Source organism: Danio aesculapii, chromosome 14 (assembly GCF_903798145.1).
Source record: "Danio aesculapii chromosome 14, fDanAes4.1, whole genome shotgun sequence".
NCBI classification, from domain to species: Eukaryota; Metazoa; Chordata; class Actinopteri; order Cypriniformes; family Danionidae; genus Danio; species Danio aesculapii.
The window spans coordinates 37,336,439-37,356,439 of NC_079448.1; the positions used below are offsets into that span (position 1 = coordinate 37,336,439).

The following is a 20,001-nucleotide window of genomic DNA, read 5'->3' on the forward strand; positions in this document are numbered from 1 at the left end:
AAAAAGGTGTACACTTACACCCCACCCCTAAACCTACCCCTCATTGAGGGATGAGTTATGTTACAGTAATAAAAGTTACGTTTAGTCCAGCCCGTTCTCATGAGAAAACGTAATTATTTTACATCCTGTCAGAAAATTGCCTAGTTTGTACGAAAACGTGCAATTTTAAAAATGCGTACCCTCAAACCCCACCCTAAACCTACCCCTCATTGGGGGATGAGTTACGTTAGAGTAATAATAGAGTTACGTTTAGTCCAGCCCGATTTCACAAGGAAACGTAACTATTTTATGTGTTGTCAGAAAAGTGGCTAATTTCGATGAAAACATGCAATTTTAAAAAGGTGTTCTCTTAAACCCCACCCCTAAACCTACCCCTGATTGGGAGATGAGTTACATTAGAGTAATAGTAGTTACGTTTAGTCCAGCCCAATTTTATGAGGAAACGTAACTATTTTACATGTTGTTAGAAAAGTGGGTAGTTTGTACAAATTCATATGATTTAATTCGTATGGAAAATGTGCCATTTTAAAAGGTGTACCCTTAAACCCCACTCCTAAACCTACCCCTATTTGTGGGATGAGTTACATCAGCATAACAATAGAGTTACGTTTAGTCCAGCTTAATCTCATGAGGAAACATAACTATTTTATGTGTTGTCAGAAAAGTGGCTCATTTGTACAAAAACATGTGATTTTAAAAAGGAGGCGTATCCTCAAACCTCACTCCTAAACCTACCCCTCATTGTGGGATGAGTTATGTTAGAGTAACAATAGAGTTACGTTTAGGTCCAGCTCGATCTCACAAGGATACGTAACTATTTTATGTGTTGTCAGAAAAATGGCTAATTTGTACAAAAATATGTGATTTTTTAAAAGGAGGCGTGTCCTCAAACCCTACCACTAAACCTACCCCTCACTGGGGGATGAGTTAAGTTAGAGTAACAATAGACTTGCGTTTAGTCCAGCTCGATTTCACAAGGAAACGTAACTATTTTATGTGATGTCAGAAAAATGGCTAATTTGTACAAATTCACATGATTTAATTTGTATGAAAATGTGGCATTTTAAAAAGGTGTACACTTAAACCCCACCCCTCATTGTGGGATGAGTTAATGTCAGACTAACAATAGAGTTACGTTTAGTCCAGCTCGATCTCACAAGGAAATGTAACTATTTTATGTGATGTCAGAAAAATGGCTAATTTGTACAAATTCATATGATTTAATTTGTATGAAAACGTGGGATTTTAAAAAGGTGTACACTTAAACCCCACCCCTAAACGTACCCCTCATTGGGGGATGAGCAAATTGTACCAAAATGTACGAATGAGATTGGACATTTTTTCCATTACATCAAAAAGTTATGAATAGCCATGAAATGGAATTGATTTAGTCACATGCTGAATTTCATTTGTTAAATATCTGCATTTTTTTTAATTGGTGACACTGTATTTACAGTATATACTGTTTTTAACATTGATCCTGTCCTCTGCATTACTGACACACAGATCTGTTTTAAAGGAATAGTTCACTCTATATCTTGTCTGTTACCTCTGACCTACAAGCATGATGAATTATACTCTTTTCTTCTTGATTTAGATTTTCGCATTAATCTTTAGGTTCTGTAATTATTAAGTTTGTGTGTGTGTGTGTGTGTGTGTGTTTCAGGTTTCAGTCGAAACACGAGCAGTGTGTCCCCTCATGGTTACGTACCCAGCACAACCCCCCAGCAGAGTAGCTACAGCACTGTCTCTACCAGTATGAATGGATATGGCAACGCGGGCATGACCACGCTGGGAGGATCACCAAACTTCCTCAATGGCTCTGCTGCCAACTCTCCTTATGCCAGTGAGTACTTAACCTCCTGTCTGCTTTTCACTTTCTTGTGCACACAGATGTAAGCATTCATACGAGTACATGGGGCGGAAAGTATATTATAACTAGGCCCAGACAGAATGTGCGCACAGAAATCCGCAGAAATCTGCTGATTTTGAGCCTATCAATGAATCTATTTATGTACTAGTGTAAATGTGTGTACATTTATATTAACTCAGTTTTTAATTTAATTTCAGTAATATTATTGACTGATATGAAAATGTTCATATGATTTATTTAGAATACAGTTTCTGAAGTAATATTTTCAGTCTTTTAGTAGATAAATTATATGATAGATTTGCTTTGTTTACCAAATAAATGGTTCCAATTGGATTTGCATTGTAAAAATTAAATAAAAGTAAAAAATTTGTTATTTTTTGTTTCATATATTAAGTTATTAGTTATGATACTCCCAAAATCATTCCGCATAAATCCGCCGATTTTTTTACAAAATTCTCTGCAGAAATAGCAAAAAATATCTGCAGATTCTGTCTGGTCCTAATTATAACTTGCCAATATGATCCCTATTCACATGGTTTGGTCATGTAAACACACTGTGGTCATTCTGTCAAAAATGGCCAAAACTCTGAAAAAAAGGCTTTGTCTTTTTAGTTTAGATGTAAATGTAGCCTGAGGCTCATAACATTACATTTTCGTCGACTTACAAGTTAGTTAGTTACATGGGTGCTCAGTTTTTTTGTCATTTGACTAAAATTTTGTGTCATAAAAATGCCAAACATACTCCTCAAATATATAACATTTTAACTTTATTTCTTGAGTAAATAAAAAAAATAATAATAATTTTTACAAAAGGTGACTAACAGTAATGGTTTTATGGGAGAAAATATGACATTAAAAATGGTTTCTTTCCCAATATATGTACAGAATTGCAAGTTTAACGATGGTTTGTTTTGTAGACTATCAAAAAAATATTATCAAATCGAGTAAAAAATATTATCAGACATACTGTGAAAATTTCCTTGCTCTATTAAACATAATTTGGGAAATATTTAAAAAAGAAAAATAATTCAATGGGGGGCTAAAAATTCAGATTTCAACTTTATATAGCACATTTTATACACATTGGTAATTCAAATGACTTTACATAAACAGAAAGATTAAAAGAATTAGAAAATAATCACACAATAATTATAAGACATAAACACAACAAAGAATTCAAATGACTAAAACCAGATTGAAAACGTGTTAAGGCAGGTTTAAAGAAAGAAAGAAAAAATGAAGAAAGAAAAAAGAAGAAAAAGAAAAGAAAAGAAAAGAAAGAAAAGAAAGAAGAAAGAAAGACACTGCAATGATCAGACTTAGTACAGTGCTCAATTTGTTAAAGGCACAGCTAAACAGATGTGTTTTTAAGGAGCTCACATTTTAACATAGATAATAATCAGGAATAGAACTTGAGCGTCAGTTCAGCATGTTAAAAAAATTCTGACGGATCATGTGACACTAACGACTGGAGTAATGATGCTGAAAATTCAGCTTTGCAATCTCATTAATAAATTACATTGAAATTCATTTCACAGCATAAATTCTTCCTTGTTTTGACGTCTTTCAGAAACATTAAGAACTCTTACCAAGCGCAAATGTTTAAACTGTACTGTATGTTCATTATCCCAGTGGATTCATGCATACTACACATAACCTAAACATTAACACATCTTACACCTATATCATATTTCGCCTAGACCACCAAGTGAGCAAGTCTTACCACTGGAACGAGAAAAAAATGAGCTCGAGTGAGACACGCATTAGATCAAGTCACAGCTATTACTGAGTGTGTCTCTTTAAGAGCAGAACTAAAATCCCAAGCACTCTTTTCTTCAGTCATGATCAGACGCTGTCTATAATGCTTAGCCATTCGTATAACACCAATCTTCTGGCGCAGCTTCTAAATTAAAGCATCTTAATTAAATCAATAAACTAATTGCAGGAGAAGCAATTCAACTTCGGTACTTTGATTCCAAGATGTTAACAAGTATTTTAACAGGCTCACTGACTCCGCGCTGACACTTTCAATCAATGCGAGAGAGCAGGCTTTGTGGCTCCAATTTTCATTAATTGATTAGTTAGGCCTTCATAAATGGATTATGACACTATCAGGAGAATTTACTTGGAAAGTGCCATAAAATTTAAGCGCAGAATAATAACAACAATAAAGGTAGAGCAGGATATAAGAGAGCAGCTGAAATACGAGGGGGAGTAATTGTAAAATCGTTGAGGGGGAAAATGCTCTTAGGGTATTAATAGACAAAAGGAGAGGCGGTGGAGACGGGGCAAGGGGGCGAACCGGTGCTAATGTTGTTCTGAGAAGAGCAGACGAGGATCTGCGGAGCGTTCCTGAAATGTTTACAAACATTATATTAAACTCCTCACTCCACAACAAATCATTTTTTTCAATTGAACGGAAAGAAAGGAACACACAGAAACAGAAATGATAGCGGAATTCACTGTATAAACAACATTTGTTATAAACGTCAAGCCTAAATGAATTTATTTAAAGCCAAACTGAAACTAGCAGCGTGTGGGAAATGCTCTATACATCATTCAACACCAGTCTGAATGTATGAGGCCTCTTGCGTGTTTTGCTTCCTTGATGTTAATACACTGGCTGGCCGGGCTGTTTGGATTTAAGTAAGCAAAATACTTACGACTGTATGATTGGATCTTTATTGCGGTGATTAATATGTCTTTGCCTTGTATGTTTTGCATTTGTTCAACCCTAACTGATGCGGTTGTGAAGCTTTTTATTTCTTAAATGGGATAGTTCACCCACAAATGAAAACTTACTCTTTACTCACCCTCAAGTGCTTACAATCCCTTAGGAGTTTCTCTTTTTTCTGTTGAACACAAAATAAGATATTTTGAAGAATGTTAGAAACCTTTTTTGTTAGAAACATTTTAGGAAAAACAAATATTATGGAAGTAAGTGGTTACCGGTTTCCAACATTTTTCTAAATATCTTCTTTTGTGTTCACCAAAGAAAAACTATTAAACAGATTTGTGACAGTTTTGGATGAGCTGTCCTCTTCAAAAGTCATGCCAGAAAACAGATCACAGCTAGAATTAAAAAACACAAAACAAGCTTTATTCTGGGTGTGTTTCTGAAAACCATCGTTAGCCAACTATGGTCGCAAGTTGCATCGTTACAAACATAGTTTGTTGATTTGGCGTTTCCCAAATCCATAATTCCAGCGAACATTCGCAAACATCAGAAGCATAGTTCCTGGTTGTGTTCTATTTCCAGTTATCCCCCCTATGCCCTAATCATTTAGAACGATTCAACATTTAAACTTGGAATGATTAAAAAACAACAACATTAAAGTCATCTCTTTTAGGTGTAATTTGCTTTCAAAGTATTTTTGCAGTTCAATTTTAGCGATCTTCAACATGACAATTGTGTTTCCTTCTTGGTGCACTTTGAACACATTTATGCCATTTTGAACGCAGCCGTGGCTTAAGTTATGACGAACGCTATAAGTGACCTATTATTTAAATGTGGAATTTACATTGTCTCTAAAGTTTGTGAAAACAAAATATATAGCAAACATTAATGTTTTTAATTGATAGTATTATAGTATAGTATTTATTACTATTATTAAGTAGGATTTTTTTTATTTCTTAATAAATAGCCTAGCCTACTGTAAAATAGGCCTACAACGATTAACAATTTATATGATTTAAATATGAGATTAGAAAACGTGTTAGCTTAGTGATTTAAATGGAATATTCTCAATAATATTGTAAAGGAATCTTATATAGGTCCTATATGTGTCGTTTACATATATTTCAATTAATATGGAAAATGAGAGTTTTACCAAAACTAATTTTGGATTTTTTTTTTTTTAAATGCGCGTGTTGTGTATGTAAAACAATATAATTTGCACAAAAAATTATGGGGTTTTCTCTAAAGAAGTAGTTTACTCCACCCTGTTTAGAGCATCATTATGGGCGTTTTATTTAAATTTATAAAAAACGTAGTTTTAAACGATGTATCCTGCGACAGAGAAACTACAGTTTTGGGAAACACTTGTCACTACATCGTTCTTTTGCCAAACGATGCATAGTACTATGATAGTTCAGCCACGAGTTATTTCATGTTTGGAAAACGCACCCCTGATGTGTGAACTGGAGATTTGTTCTTTCTAATGTGTGTTCCCTGGGACATACTCATGATTTGTCGGAAGAACTCATGATTGCTATTGCCAGTGTAATGCATGAATGGCCAAGCCACACAAATCCCAATTTCTTGTGCACTTGGTTTGGAAGACAAATTGTCCTAGTGACAAGAACCCTGCTGAATGTATTTGGATTGTCCTTGAGTCGACTTTACAGAATGTATATAATTCTTTATATTCAGTTTCGGATATAGGCTAGATTCTATTTGAGTTGTGGTCAAATCTTTAGGGTCAGATAGACACCATATTTATTATCATCTTTGTGTTGGATTATGATGTTCCTTTGTTATCGCCAGCACTAAAGAAAGTATTTACAAAATTTTTTGACCAGGCAGTATGTAATAACTTGTTTCTGATGAAAATAGAGCTTGACTTGTATTCTGGAAAATGCAGTATTTCACATATACAGTTGAAGTCAAAATTAATAGCCCTCCTGTGATTTTATCTATTTTTTTCTCAAATGCTGTTTGTGAAGGAATATTTCACAATATTTCCTATATTATTTATTCTTCGTGAAAAGTCTTATTTGTTTTATTTCGACTAGAATAAAAGCCGTATTTTTTTTTAATCATTTTAAGGTCAATATTTTTAGCCCCCTTAAGCATTATTTTTTTTAGATTGTCTACACAACCATACATCATTATACAATGACTTGCGTAATTACGCTAATTAACCTAGCTAAGTCATTAAATTGCACTATAAGCCGAATACTAGTATCTTAAAAAATATCTAGTAATATATTATTTACTGTCATCATGGCAAAGATAACGAAATTAGTTATTTGAAATGAGTTATTAAAACTATTATGTTTAGAAATGTGTTGGAAATCTTCTTTCTGTTAAACATAAATTGGGGAAAAAAATAGTCAGGGGGTTAATAATTCAGGAGGGCTAATAATTCTGTCCTCACTTATAATTGTATTGAAAAAAAATAGCTGGTTTTACAAATAATCTACTAGCATTGTCAATATCCCCATTTACAACAATATTTGCCTCTACTATCAACATCTGGGTGTGCTTCAGGTCTGCGTTCAGTCCCTCTCCATTGTGTTGATTATAGAAACTCTGAGGTTTGCTCTGACCAATCCTAAAAATCTCCCCTCTCGTTCATTCCTGTCCGTCAGTTGTTCCTTCCAGTCCCACCATGGCCTCGTCCACTAGTCTTCCCTCCAACTGCAGCAGTTCCTCAGGCATCTTCTCTTTCTCTCCGGCCAACATGGTGTCTGCAGTCAAACAGAAGAGCGCTTTCGCTCCCGTCGTGCGGCCCCAGGCCTCACCGCCACCAACCTGCACCAGTGCCAATGGAAACGGCCTCCAAGGTGAGACGAGCCACAGAACATAAAGCTTGACCTTACCCCCCCAAAAATGGGCAAGCAAAATGTGAAAATCTGGCTTACAGTAGATAAGTAGGAAATAAGGATGAAGGAAAAAAAATAAAAGCCTATTACATACAATTTTAATGTTTCATATCCATTGTAATTCAATGTAATATTTACATATTTATATTTCAAAAATGTAAAGCTGAAAATTAAAGCTGCTTTAGTGTTTTGATGCTTCAGACCCTTCACTTTAACCCATACAGTTCAAACTGTTGGTTAGATGTTTTTAAATGAAATCTATTTTGTTCACAAACTAATTTTATAAAAACATTGATTGATTGATTGATTGATTGATTGATTGATTGATTGATTGATTGATTGATTGATTGATTGATTGATTGATTGATTGATTGATTGATTGATTGATTGATTGATTGATTGGGCATTTATGTGAATGCATTTCAAAATCATTTTCCATCAAAAGGATATTCTTGCAAAAAGTCATGAAAAAAGCTTAATGAACCAAAACTTTGGTTTGACCCATTAGATGTGTATTATTTTTTATGCATTTTGCCCTGCAGTGTTATTTCTAAATGCTCTTTTCATAAAACTAGTGATCTGCCTCCAAAAAAAACAATAACATAATTATACTGCACTGTTTATAATGTAAAGCGTTCCTGATAGACACTTAAAGGGACAGTTCACCCAAAAATGAACATTTTTTTACTTGTTCTCAAGCTTTGAGTTTCTTTGTTCTGTTGAACACAAAATGCGATATTCTGAAGAAAGCTGGAAACTTGTGACCATTTACTTTTAAAAAATGTTACTATAGAAGTCAATGCCAAGCAGGCACAGGATGTCAACATGACATGTCAGATTGTCGTTATACCCTAATTGTGTGGGACGTTGCATTTTGTTTGGAAAATTAAAATCGGGTTAACACCAGAACTCAACGTTAGGTCGACGTCAATGTCCAACATCGGATAGATGCTGCATTTTGGCTACTTTCCAACGCAACCTAAAAACAACCAAATATCAACGTCTAATGATGATACAGCTTGACGTTGTGTGGATGTTACCAATATGACGTCTATCAGATGTTGGATTTTGGTATTTGACATCAATATGACATTGGTTTAAGATGTTGGCTCGACGTTGCACTTTCCAACACAACCTAAAAACAACAAAATATCAACGTCTAATAATGTTACAGCTTGATGTTGTGTGGACGTTACCAATATGATGTTTGTCAGAGATTGGATTTTGGTTGCCATAATTTACGAATAAATGTCAGTATTTGACGTCAATATGACATTGGTTTAAGATGTTGGCTCGACGTTGCACTTCCAACGCAACCTAAAAACAACAAAATATCAACGTCTAATGATGTTACAGCTTGACGTTGTGTAGATGTTACCAATATGACTTTCCAACACAACCTAAAATTAATAAAATATTAATGTCATTTCACGTCGTTATTGGACCTCAGATTAACATTGTCCTTAGACGCTGGTGGCCTAATCTAACCTAATATTAACGTCCTAAGATGTTGTGTGTCTGCTGGGTGCTCACAGGTTTTCAGTTTTCAGCTTCCTTTAAAACATCTTCTTTTGTGTTAAACAGAAGAAAGAAACTCATAAAGGGGTTTGAATCACTTGGGTAAATAAATAATGAATATTTTGGGTGTGACTATCCCTTTAAGAGCTCCAGAACATCTGATCTACAACCCATCTAACGTTTAGACAGCTGTCAGTTTTGGTCCTAACTTGCAGTAATCTGTTTTTTTGCATTTGCTTCTCTGACCCAATTCTCCTTTTTTAAAAGTAACTCTCTCTCTCTCTCTGTTTCCTTCATCTTCTTCCCCCTGCTCCTCACTGCTTCCAGTAGATCAATCTTTTGTGGACTCTAGCAAGTACTCGACCGCCAGCTCCCTGCAGGGACTGGCCTTCTCCTGAAGTATGTTACACCTGTCTCACACTCTTTCTTCATCATCCTGTCTTTCTGTCCATTAAGCCATCCATCAGCATGACTGTCAGAGCCTCCTCTGCCTTCATCCGCCCTCGTTCTCCTAACTTGTGCTCGCTCGCAAGGCCATGTGTGTTTCATTTCCTGCCTGACTTCCTGTTTCCTGTCTCACTGATACTCAGAGTTTGCTGGTGGCTGTGGAATGTAAAGTTACAAGGGTTTTGCCAGATAACTAATGCACAAAGCCAGTTAATGTGCACTCCTGAAAAGAGATTTTTATTTTAATGAAAAAGTGATGTTTTGCTCAATATGCATGAAAATTAAGCAACGCATAGTTTTTAAAACTGTAAGATGCAAACAATCACTGTTAAAGAAAATACAATTTCTAAAAATGTTGCAAACTTTATTATATTTTTAACCATTTTATTTTATTTTATTTTTTTTTTTTTACTAAATTATATTTTATTACATTTTTGTGTACTTTATTTTATTTTATTTTACAAATTTTTAGTTTATGAAATTTTATTTAAAAAATTCTTTTATTTTCTTTTATTAAGTTTAAGTTTATTAAATTTTGTTGTATTTTATTTGAATTATTTTGTGTTTTTTTCTTTTTCCTTTCTTTTTTCTTTTTCATTTCTTTTATTTCATTCAATTTTAGTTTATGAAATGTTCTTTTCTTTTCTTTTTACTTTTCTTTTATTACATTTTAATTTATTAAATGTTATTGTATTTTATTTTTTAAAAACCTTTTCTTTTCTTTTATTTTATTCAATTTTAGTTTATTTTATTCAATTTTATTAAATTAATTTTTTCTTTAATTAAATTATATTTTATTAAATTTTATTGCTTTTTTATTGCTATTAATTCTTTTTTCTTTTTATTTTGTTTTATTGTTTTATTTTTTTCTTTTATTGTTTTTATTTTTTTTTATTTATTTCATAAAATTTTAGTTTCTTAAATTCTATTGCATTTTATTTAATTATTTTTATTTTATTGTACAACATTTTATTTTATTACATTTTATTTTATTTAAAAAAAATTATTTTCTTTCTTTTTCTTTTTTTTTTTCTTTTTCTTTATTTATTTTCTTTTATAAAATTTTAGTTTATGAAATTTTATTTTAATTTTTATTTTGTAACCAAAAATGTCTGAAATAGACAATTAAAAAAAGAATGCAAGTACCGAACCGTGTGTAAAAATAAGGTAATGAAAATAATAATCAATGGCATTTTCTCATTTATTTTTTATTATTATTTGGTATATATCCTGGTTATAGCAGACTGTATAAAACCACTTGTGTGACACAAACAATAAAATTAAATATGCAAATGAAACGAAAAACAACAAGAACATTTCCAACAATGCTTTTTATTTTATTTCCTTTCCTCTGTTTTGAGATTTCCCCAAACCGCAGCACACTACATAAAACCGCTTGTGCGACATCAATAAAGACCTACGTTCACCGTTATCTGAAACAAAACCATAATCCTCTTCCTGTGATTTATGACAATTTCTCCACGTATAGCATTTGGCCCTGGGTGTTGATCTGAAATATCTAGACATCCACCGTGAGACAATATTAAAGTAATTGAGCGTTCGAGGCAGACATCTCTTATCTGCGAGCGTGGAGTGCTTCCTCTCCGCATGTTGATATGCACTCAGCACTCTGACCCGATGACCGATTGTCGGTCACCACTCATTTTTTATTTCACCCCCCCACCCCGCCTCATTCCAAATGAAGCAGAGACACTCAGGAAATACCCAGGAATTAGAGATGAGGGACCAGAGATAGGAAATCAATAAGAACCAATATGTTACATGAAAATCTGGTGGCCTGCTGAATGAGGAGAGCGAGCGTAGAAAGAGAGGAGAGAGAAACTGGCCTATAATGAATATAAGTGATACCACTGTTTGACTGAACGTTGTTTAATGTTTGAGAACCAAAATTATTTATCCTAGCTCAAGCTATTCTTGTTTAGGTGTTGGCAAGCCTGTTAATTTGGGTCGGACTGTGTATACACTGCATGCACTTTTTTTATTAGCATAGCTGTTTGTTTGTAATTTGTCTTGTAAAAAAGATGGCTGCCTAAATGTGCGTAGGTCCCCATAGGCACATGAAGTAAACACTCAGTTGCTCTTTGCTGATGAAATTATATAAAGGCTGAAGATGTTAAATATTTTTGTATTATGTGTTTTTCTAAATGTGATGTTTGAACACGCAAATAAGCCACTATTCCTTTAAATATGTGGTCATTTGTATGATTTCCTCTACAGTAAATCTGAAAAGTTGATTAATCTGGTTTGAAAAATTGTGTAATTCAGTATTTCCCAAGCCTGTCCCTGAAGACACACCACCAGTAGACATTTTCACACCTCTCCCTAATCAACACACCTGAATCAACTTATCATCACATCAGAAGAGACTCTAAAACCTGAATGTAATGGGTCAGATAAGGAGACAATCCAAAATATGTACTGTTTGTGCCTCCAGATACAGGGTTGGGAAACACTGCTTTAATTGTATTTATTTTTACATTTACTTTCTAAAATACATTCTTTCTTTCTATTAAAAAAACATGGTGCTAAATAGAACCACTTCAAGTGCTGTAAAGAACCTATAAAAAACTGTAATAGGTCTCTCCAACAGTTCTTTGGGGTGGTCAATGTGTTTATATACAGAAGCCCTATTTTGGAGCAATGTATCACTAAAGGTGGTTCGTTTGATTGCAATCATAGGGAACCACTTTAAGTTCTACAGTATTTAGCGTGATTATTTTATAGACGTATACAGTGCTATATAACACCTTAACCACCGCAAGAACTGTTTGAGAACCATTGCAGGTTCTTAACAGTGTTCTCTACAGCAGTGTTTCCCAACCCTGTTCCTGAAGACACACCAACAGTCCACATTTTCAACCTCTCCCTAATCAAACACACCTGAATCATCTTATCATAACATCAAAGAGACTCCAAAACCTGAAGGTAATGGGTCAGATAATTGAGACATCCAAAATATGTACTGTTGGTGTGCCTCTAGGAACAGGGTTGGGAAACACTGCTCTACAGCACTTAAAATGGATTTCCTATGATTATAAGACAAAGAACCTCTGAAGAACCTCTTTTTTCAAAGTGTAATTATCTATTTATTTTTTACATATTAGAGTCAAAGGAGGGGCGGCATGGTGCCTCAGTGGTTAACATTGTCTTGCTCACAGCCCGGATGGGCCAGCTGGCATTTCTGTGTGGAGTTTGCATGCTCTCTCCGTGTTCGCGTGGGTTTCCTCTGGGTGCTCCGGTTTCCCCCACAAAGCCAAAGGCATGCAGTATAAGTAAATTGGATTTAAAAAAATTGCCCATAGTGTGTGTGTGAATGTGAGTATGTATGGGTGTTTCCTAGCACTGGGTTGCGGCTGGATTGGCATCCGCTGTGTAAAACATATGCCGGAATAATTGGCGGTTTATTCCGTTGTGGCAACCCCTGATAAATAAGGGACTAAACCGACGGAAAATGAATGAATGAGTCAAAGGATTTTACTGAGGTGATTTTGGGAATTTTCTTTTATCACGCATAATTCAGAAAATTCTGTATCATTGTCACATTTTGCATTTACTGAATAGAATTTTTTATAAGTCAGGCAAAATACAATAAGTATGAACACATGCCTCTGAAAAAGGTTTCAGAATATAAAAATGACTGTAAAAAAAGTCTAGTATAAGTACAGTAAGTGCTGAAGTGAACATTTATAGTTCAGTTAAGGAGGAAGCAACCTGTCGGTGCCAGTGGTGTAGTGGCGATGATCCTTCCCCTCTCTCTGCTTTCCTGTCAATACTCTCCACTGTCCTCTCAAATAAAGGTGAAAACCGCAAAAAAATAATTATAAAAAAGGAGGAAGCAACCTATAATATATATATATATATATATATATATATATTATATATATATATATATATATATATATATATATATATATATATATATATATATAAAGCGTGAATAAAATCTACAAATTGATGAAGTTTGATAAAGGAATCGTATAAAAGTAGACTGAAAAAATACTTTCTAAAAAGCCAAAATCTCAAAAGTGACAGGTGCATGAACACATTGTTTTTGTCTGCAGTGTCTCCTTTTTTAATGGCATGTTTTTATTAAACTATCGAATCTGACTGGATTATAGTGGATTACAGCAGTGAATGTCATTCTGAAGAGTAAAAATAGCTAACAACTGCAGGTATAGCGCTGTGAGTTTGTCCTCTACGCTCTTGATGTAAATGCAACTGTAAGAATATCCTGAACATCTCCAGCTTTGCCCTCATGGGAGAGAAGCATTAGCTAATGCGTTGCGAAGCCGTCCTATAGTGTTATCACTAATTGGATTGATGAATTGTTCATATAATGGCTCCCTGATGGGGAGACTGATATACAGCCTGTAAAGCAAGTCACTATTTATCCTGACAATGACTCCAATTAAACACGGACGACCTGCAACCTTATGTGGATCATACAGAATAAAGATTATCCTCCGCCACTCGCAGGGAATTCTACAACCTTCTGATTAATGTGCGGCTTCAGCATGATCGAAACTATGGTGAATTATGGGATATTTGACTGCCTTCGTTAGGCCTCTCCATTGCTTCTTCTCTTGATTGAAGCCATATTTCTACCCTGTGGTTTAGATGTGCTCCGTTGGCACTGTTTTTAGTTAACCCCTCCATTTGTACCGTTTCATTTTTAAAGGGATAGTTCACACTTCTGTCATCATTCATTCATTTTCCTTTAGCTTAGTCCCTTTATTCATTAGGGGTCGCCACTGCGGAATGAACCACCATCTTAGCCAGCTGCAAGCTGCAACCTAGTGCTGGGAAACAACCATACACACTCATTCACACACATGCACTGTGGCTAATTTAGTTTTTATTCAATTCACCGCATGTCTTTGGACTGTGGGGGAAACCGGAGCACCCAGAGGAAACCCACACCAACATGGGGAGAACATGCAAACTCCACACAGAAATGCCAACTGACCCAACCGGAACTCGAACCAGCAACCTTCTTGCTGTGAGGCGACAGTGCTAACCACTGAGCCTCCGTGTCACCTCTGTCATCATTCAGTCACTCTCCAAAAGAAGATTGTCTGAAGCATGTTGATAACCGTACCTTTGATTTTCATAGGTTTTTTGTGTTATGAATGTCTGTCTGCTCTCCAACATTCTTAACAGTTTTATGTATCTGCCTAAATTTACAAAAACAATTAAGTTAGCTTAATCGATTTATGTTGGAACATTACGATCGGTGTCAAATGTGTAGTGCATTTTCAGTTTCATTTTGACTTGAAATGAACGAGTTTAGGCTTAAGGCTTATAAACAAGATACTATCATTTCTGTTCATTCTTTTTATATTATTTTGAATAAACAATTTGTGCATTTTAACCATTCATTTAGACATCAGCATCATTTTGGGGACCTGAAAATGCAACCTTTTGAAAAAAAGTAATCTGATCACAAAAAATGTTTAGTTATCAACCAAACTTACACTACTAAATAAGTTTTATTTATGAATAATTAAAAACTGTAAATAAAAACCATTATACAAGCACATAACAAACAGCTAAGTTATAATTACAATAAAAATTCTAGTTCAAAATATGTCTAAAATGTATAATATACATTAAGATGTAACATATGTTAAATGTATAACATATATTTAATAATATATACAAATTGATTGTTTACTTAATTGTTTTTACAAATTTAAGTTGATTGAACATAAATCAATTAAGTTACACTAAATAAGTCTCAAGAATTGTGTTGATTCAGCTCATTATAAATAAGTAGTTTGAACAAGCAGCAATATTTTGTTGAGTGTAAATAATACTAAAACAGCGGTATTGGCGTTGTCAGATGTATATTGTAAAGTCAGCACAAAGCAATACAAGATTTCAGATTTCTTCCCTTTCTGTCATGTATTATTTGTTCATGTTGCCTGGGCAAGACATGCTTTCCATGTGCTTTTCTTTTGGCATCGTTGCATGACAAATGAAACCAAATAATCCCACATCTCACTCTCACTCTCTCCTTTTTTTTCTCTCTTCTCCTGTCTAGTGATCCCAGGGATGATTGTTCCTCCAATGTAGGGGCTCCTGGGCTGCTGAAGAGGCACATTTGATTTCAGCCCCGGCCAGAGAATCTACGCTCTTGAGCCGAAGGCAATTTCTGGTGGAGGAGACATGAAAACTGAACTTTTTTAAAACTCAGGCCTTTTGACATAGGAATCTCATTTTATGGGAAGAAAGTGTTTGTTTGCGTTCGTTTTGAAGCTCATTTCTGGACAGCCCTTGCGAAGGACTTGTGGAGAAAGGAGGGAAGGATCTCCTTTTGGTTTCATTCATGGGCTTTTTCTTTTCTTTTTTGACTAATTCAATGATCACATGCCTTTTTTACAGACTTTCTCACACAATTGTGACACTTTAGGAGCGGTTGAATCCACGATGTTCCTGAGAGCAGCACAGATCTCTGTTAATACTGACCAGTTTTTTATATAAAATGAGAACATTAGGCCAATCGTTTGAATGCAGAACTGAAGACGGGAGGGAAGCCAACAAACATTTTTGCCATAATCTTGCTTGTTTTCTCACTAAATGAAATTGTAGCACCATATTCACTTTTTAATCTTTTTTTTTTTAAGCGAAGAGTCATATGAAGCATCTGGGTACCAGCCGGTTTGGATGGCTACGATGTAGGAAAGCTATTTAAGAGTTATTAAATGCTGTCATGCTGTAATTTTTCAATGTTCAGATCCGTCCTCAAAGAGAAGAAAAAAGCGACCCAATTTCTACAAGAAATCAGTATTTATGTTCATGCAGATATTTGCTGCTAAATAGAGCAGAGATATGCAGTAAACAGATGGACTGGAGGGAATAAAAGCCTTCAGTTGCCATGCCATTTAATTTTTGCTTTTAAATGCGTGCTCAAGGAATGTGATTGATTTTATTATTAATATTATAATTATTTTTACATTTTGCTTTGTCTTTGAAACAATTGAAACTGTGATATCAATTTTCATGTGTTTGGTTTGCTGTGTTCGCTAGTGAAGGATATAGGTTAAATGAAGTATATTTGAGAGCCGACTGTTTGAACAACCCTTTTTATTTGATTTTGTGTGTGCGTGTGTGTGTGTGTGTGTGTGTGCTTGTTTTTGGGGACATGACTTGAATTAGTGATAAATTTTCATTTTAAGACAGCACTGTATGAAGAACGCTTTCCTAATGTGTCAAACACCCAACCTACAGCAGTCGGATTGGCTCACTTTGGTAGTCGTCTGTTTTTGTACATATATTTTCCGTTGCCAAAGTCTTCGTTTTATTTGCATTGATATCAGAATGGCTCAAGGCAGCTCATAATAACACTGACGATCGGTTCATTGCATAAGTTACACCACAACACTTCAGCAAACACCAATCATGAATTTTTTTGGACAAGAAAAGAGGGGAGTCTGTGTAAAATATCCATATAAATAATGTATGTATATTCAGATTTTGTATATTGCTTTTCTCCCCAATTTAATTTTGATTGTTGTTTTTTTTTTTGTGATTATTTGTCCATCTGTCCTCTTTCATCATCTGCCTTGTGTTTATTATTGTAGGTCCATGTTTTGTATCATGTCAAGCTTCCATTTTTTATTTTAAGTTCTATTCATAAAAAAGCCATTGTCTATTTTTGTATAATTTGTAAGTTAAAAAGCAATTTGTTTTTTTTTTTTGGAATTTTTGTAATGTATGGCAAAAAGTAGCATCTCACAGCATTTAGTTATGTAGATTTTTAAAAAAGGTTATATATATATATATATAAATATAAATGATGAATATATAAATCTATATCTTTTCTTTCTACAGAATCTGTATTATTGTAATAATAATATGCATGGGCTCTTCTCTGAGAGTGATGGCTTTTATTTTGCGTGTCAAACCTTAGAAGGACGTTTCTGAAGTTTTTACTCTTTATTTGTCTTTCCTTTACTCTTTTATTTATCTGATTATTTATGCCTGCGTATAGAATTGTCTATTCCATTTCTCTCTCTCTTCCTCTCTCTCTCTCTCTCTCTCTCTCTCTCTTTCTCTCTCTTTCACGCATATCAGTACCAGCAGTATAGATGCCTTAACAATGCAAATCCATAAATGTACAATCACTTGTACAGTCTTCACAACCACCACCACCAATAGCAGTAGCCACAGAGCTCCTTAAAGGAACAATTCACCCAAAATAAGCATTTGCTGTTCTTTGCTCACCATCAGGTCATCCAAAGGTTTTATTTTCCCTCAGTAGGACATTAAAGAAGATTATTAGCCGAAACCAGGGTCCTTGATGATTCATAAAATGCAAGTCAACTTTTATATATACAGTTGAAGTCAGAATATTACCCCCCCATTTCCCCCCACCCCCCAATTTCTGTTTAACGAAGAGCAGATTTTTTCAACACATTTCTAACCATAACAGTTTTAATAACTCATCTCTAATAACTGATTTATTTTATATTTGCCAATATTACAGTAAATAATATTTTACTAGATATTCTTCAAGACACTTCTATACAGCTTAAAGTGACATTTAAAGGCTTAATCAGGTTAATTAGGTTAGCTAGGCGGTTAGGTTAATTAGGCAAGGTTTTGTATAAAGATGGTTTGTTCTGTATACAATCGAAAAAATATATAGCTTAAAGGGGCTAATCATTTTGATCTTAAAATGGGTTTTAATAAAAAAAAAATTACAAACTGCTTTTATTATAGCCAAAATAAAACTTAAGACTTTCTCCAGATGAAAAAATATTATTGGACTTACTGTGAAAATTTCCTTGCTCTGTTAAACATCATTTGGAAAATCTAAAAAAATAAATTAAAAAGGTGTTTAATAATTCTGACTTCAACTGTATAAATATATTAGGGTTGTCACAATACTGGAATTTGATACCAATCGGTACTGAAATTAAAACATTTTTCATTTTCCACGAACATTTAATCGCTGTTGAGCACATTTTTAAACAGCGCTTATTTGCCATTGTGTTCATGTGCTCAACAGAAATGACTGTGATTGGGTGTGAAGGTCATCGGTTCACCGAACTCACCGCTGTTTACTGAGCGTGGCCACAGATACAAGGACACTGCAGCATTTTAAAGCCGCGATTCATCAGCGGATTGCTCGTATGTCAGCTTACAGACAAACCAGCTGTTTGACGTGAGTTTGAAATGCTCCAGCGATGGAACATGCTCAACAGCGCTTAAATGTTTGCGAGAAACGGACATTTAAAAAATTTCAGTACAGATTGATATTGAATTATATATATATATATATATATATATATTATGTATATATATTATTAATTATTATTATTATTATTATTATTATATTAATAGACATTATTACCTTCAATCAACACGGAGTGAGCTTTTGTTGTATAATGATGTGTTAATGCAAACTCAAACACTGTTTGTTTACATCTTTTTATATATTGCAACATCCAGGATAAGCACAAGTACTATTTTGATTAACAATACGAAAACAGGTATCGTCCATCTCTGTTGTAAACAAACAGCGTCTGCTCAAGAGTTTGCATTAAACATTATGTGTGCAGTTGAAACACATCTTAACCATTCTACTGATGAAAATAGGCACCTGCTTCTTTAACAAATGAACATTTTTGGGTGAACTTTTCATAAAAAGCACAAATTGGTCTGTTAACTGAGGAGAATTCATTAAATTTGTCTTTTTGTTGTTGTTGTTTGTATAATGAAGAATCATGAAAAGGGAATTTGAAGGAATATAAAGAGACTTTATGATTTGCTTGTGGGATGGGTTGCACTTTTTTTCGTTTAAAGCAAAAGGCTGCCTCTTTTTTTGTTGTTGTTGGTTTATGTCTGCGATGTTCACGATGGGGGTGAAGCTCAAAGCCATATTCAGCATTGTCACCTTTTGTTCGCTCTTTGGCTGGAGGTGCATGTGAAGTTGCATGTTCTGGGTCGTGGGATGTTGTTCACTCTTTAAGGTACCGCTGATGTATTTCTCACCCTGAATAAAGTGACTCTATCAGAGCACAAGGCCTTGCCCTCAGAGCTGAGGTGCTGAATCCCAGTCTTTAACGCTGTGACTCTGTGCGTTTAATTCTACTGTCAGCCGAATCGGCCCTTGATGATCGGTCTTCAGGCTCTCTTTTTCTCCTCACCTGTGTGTCTGCAATCTGCCATCGCAACAAAATGGCTTTTAATATGCTGATTCGAAGTTTGTATGAGGACTTTTTATCAGAAATGACTGATGATTGAGTATTCAAGATGATATCTTTTCCACAGTTGGAAAACATTTGTTACTTTTGCTGTTAAAATGGACTTAAAAGGACAAGCATTTGATAGGACACAAGACTCGAACCAAAAAAGCTGGTCTCCTTTTTCTGCCACCTATTCTTGTGTTTTATGTTTGTTTGTTGTTTCTTCTTCTTCTTTTTTTTTTTTTTTTTGACTGGATACACCCTGAACCGTTCTATTGATAGGAAAACTCAAGACAAAAACTACTGTATAGATTGTTATCATTTTTGATGAAAGCTGTAAAATAACTTTTCAAAGTTCACAATATTAAATTAAAGTTACTTCTTGTCTGTGATTCTTGTGCA

The 20,001-nt window shown here is 34.4% G+C and overlaps 1 protein-coding gene across 1 annotated transcript in view; it reads left to right on the plus strand.

Annotated features, from left to right (window-relative positions):
* The window catches only part of ebf1a (EBF transcription factor 1a), a 217,819-nt gene extending 199,500 nt beyond the window's left edge, over positions 1-18,319 (plus strand). Inside the window, 3 exon segments of the mRNA XM_056471881.1 lie at positions 1,667-1,846; positions 7,187-7,381; positions 15,450-18,319. Coding sequence (XP_056327856.1) covers positions 1,667-1,846; positions 7,187-7,381; positions 15,450-15,481 — 407 coding nt within the window. The 3' untranslated portion in view covers positions 15,482-18,319.
* Positions 18,320-20,001: the final 1,682 nt, after the last annotated feature.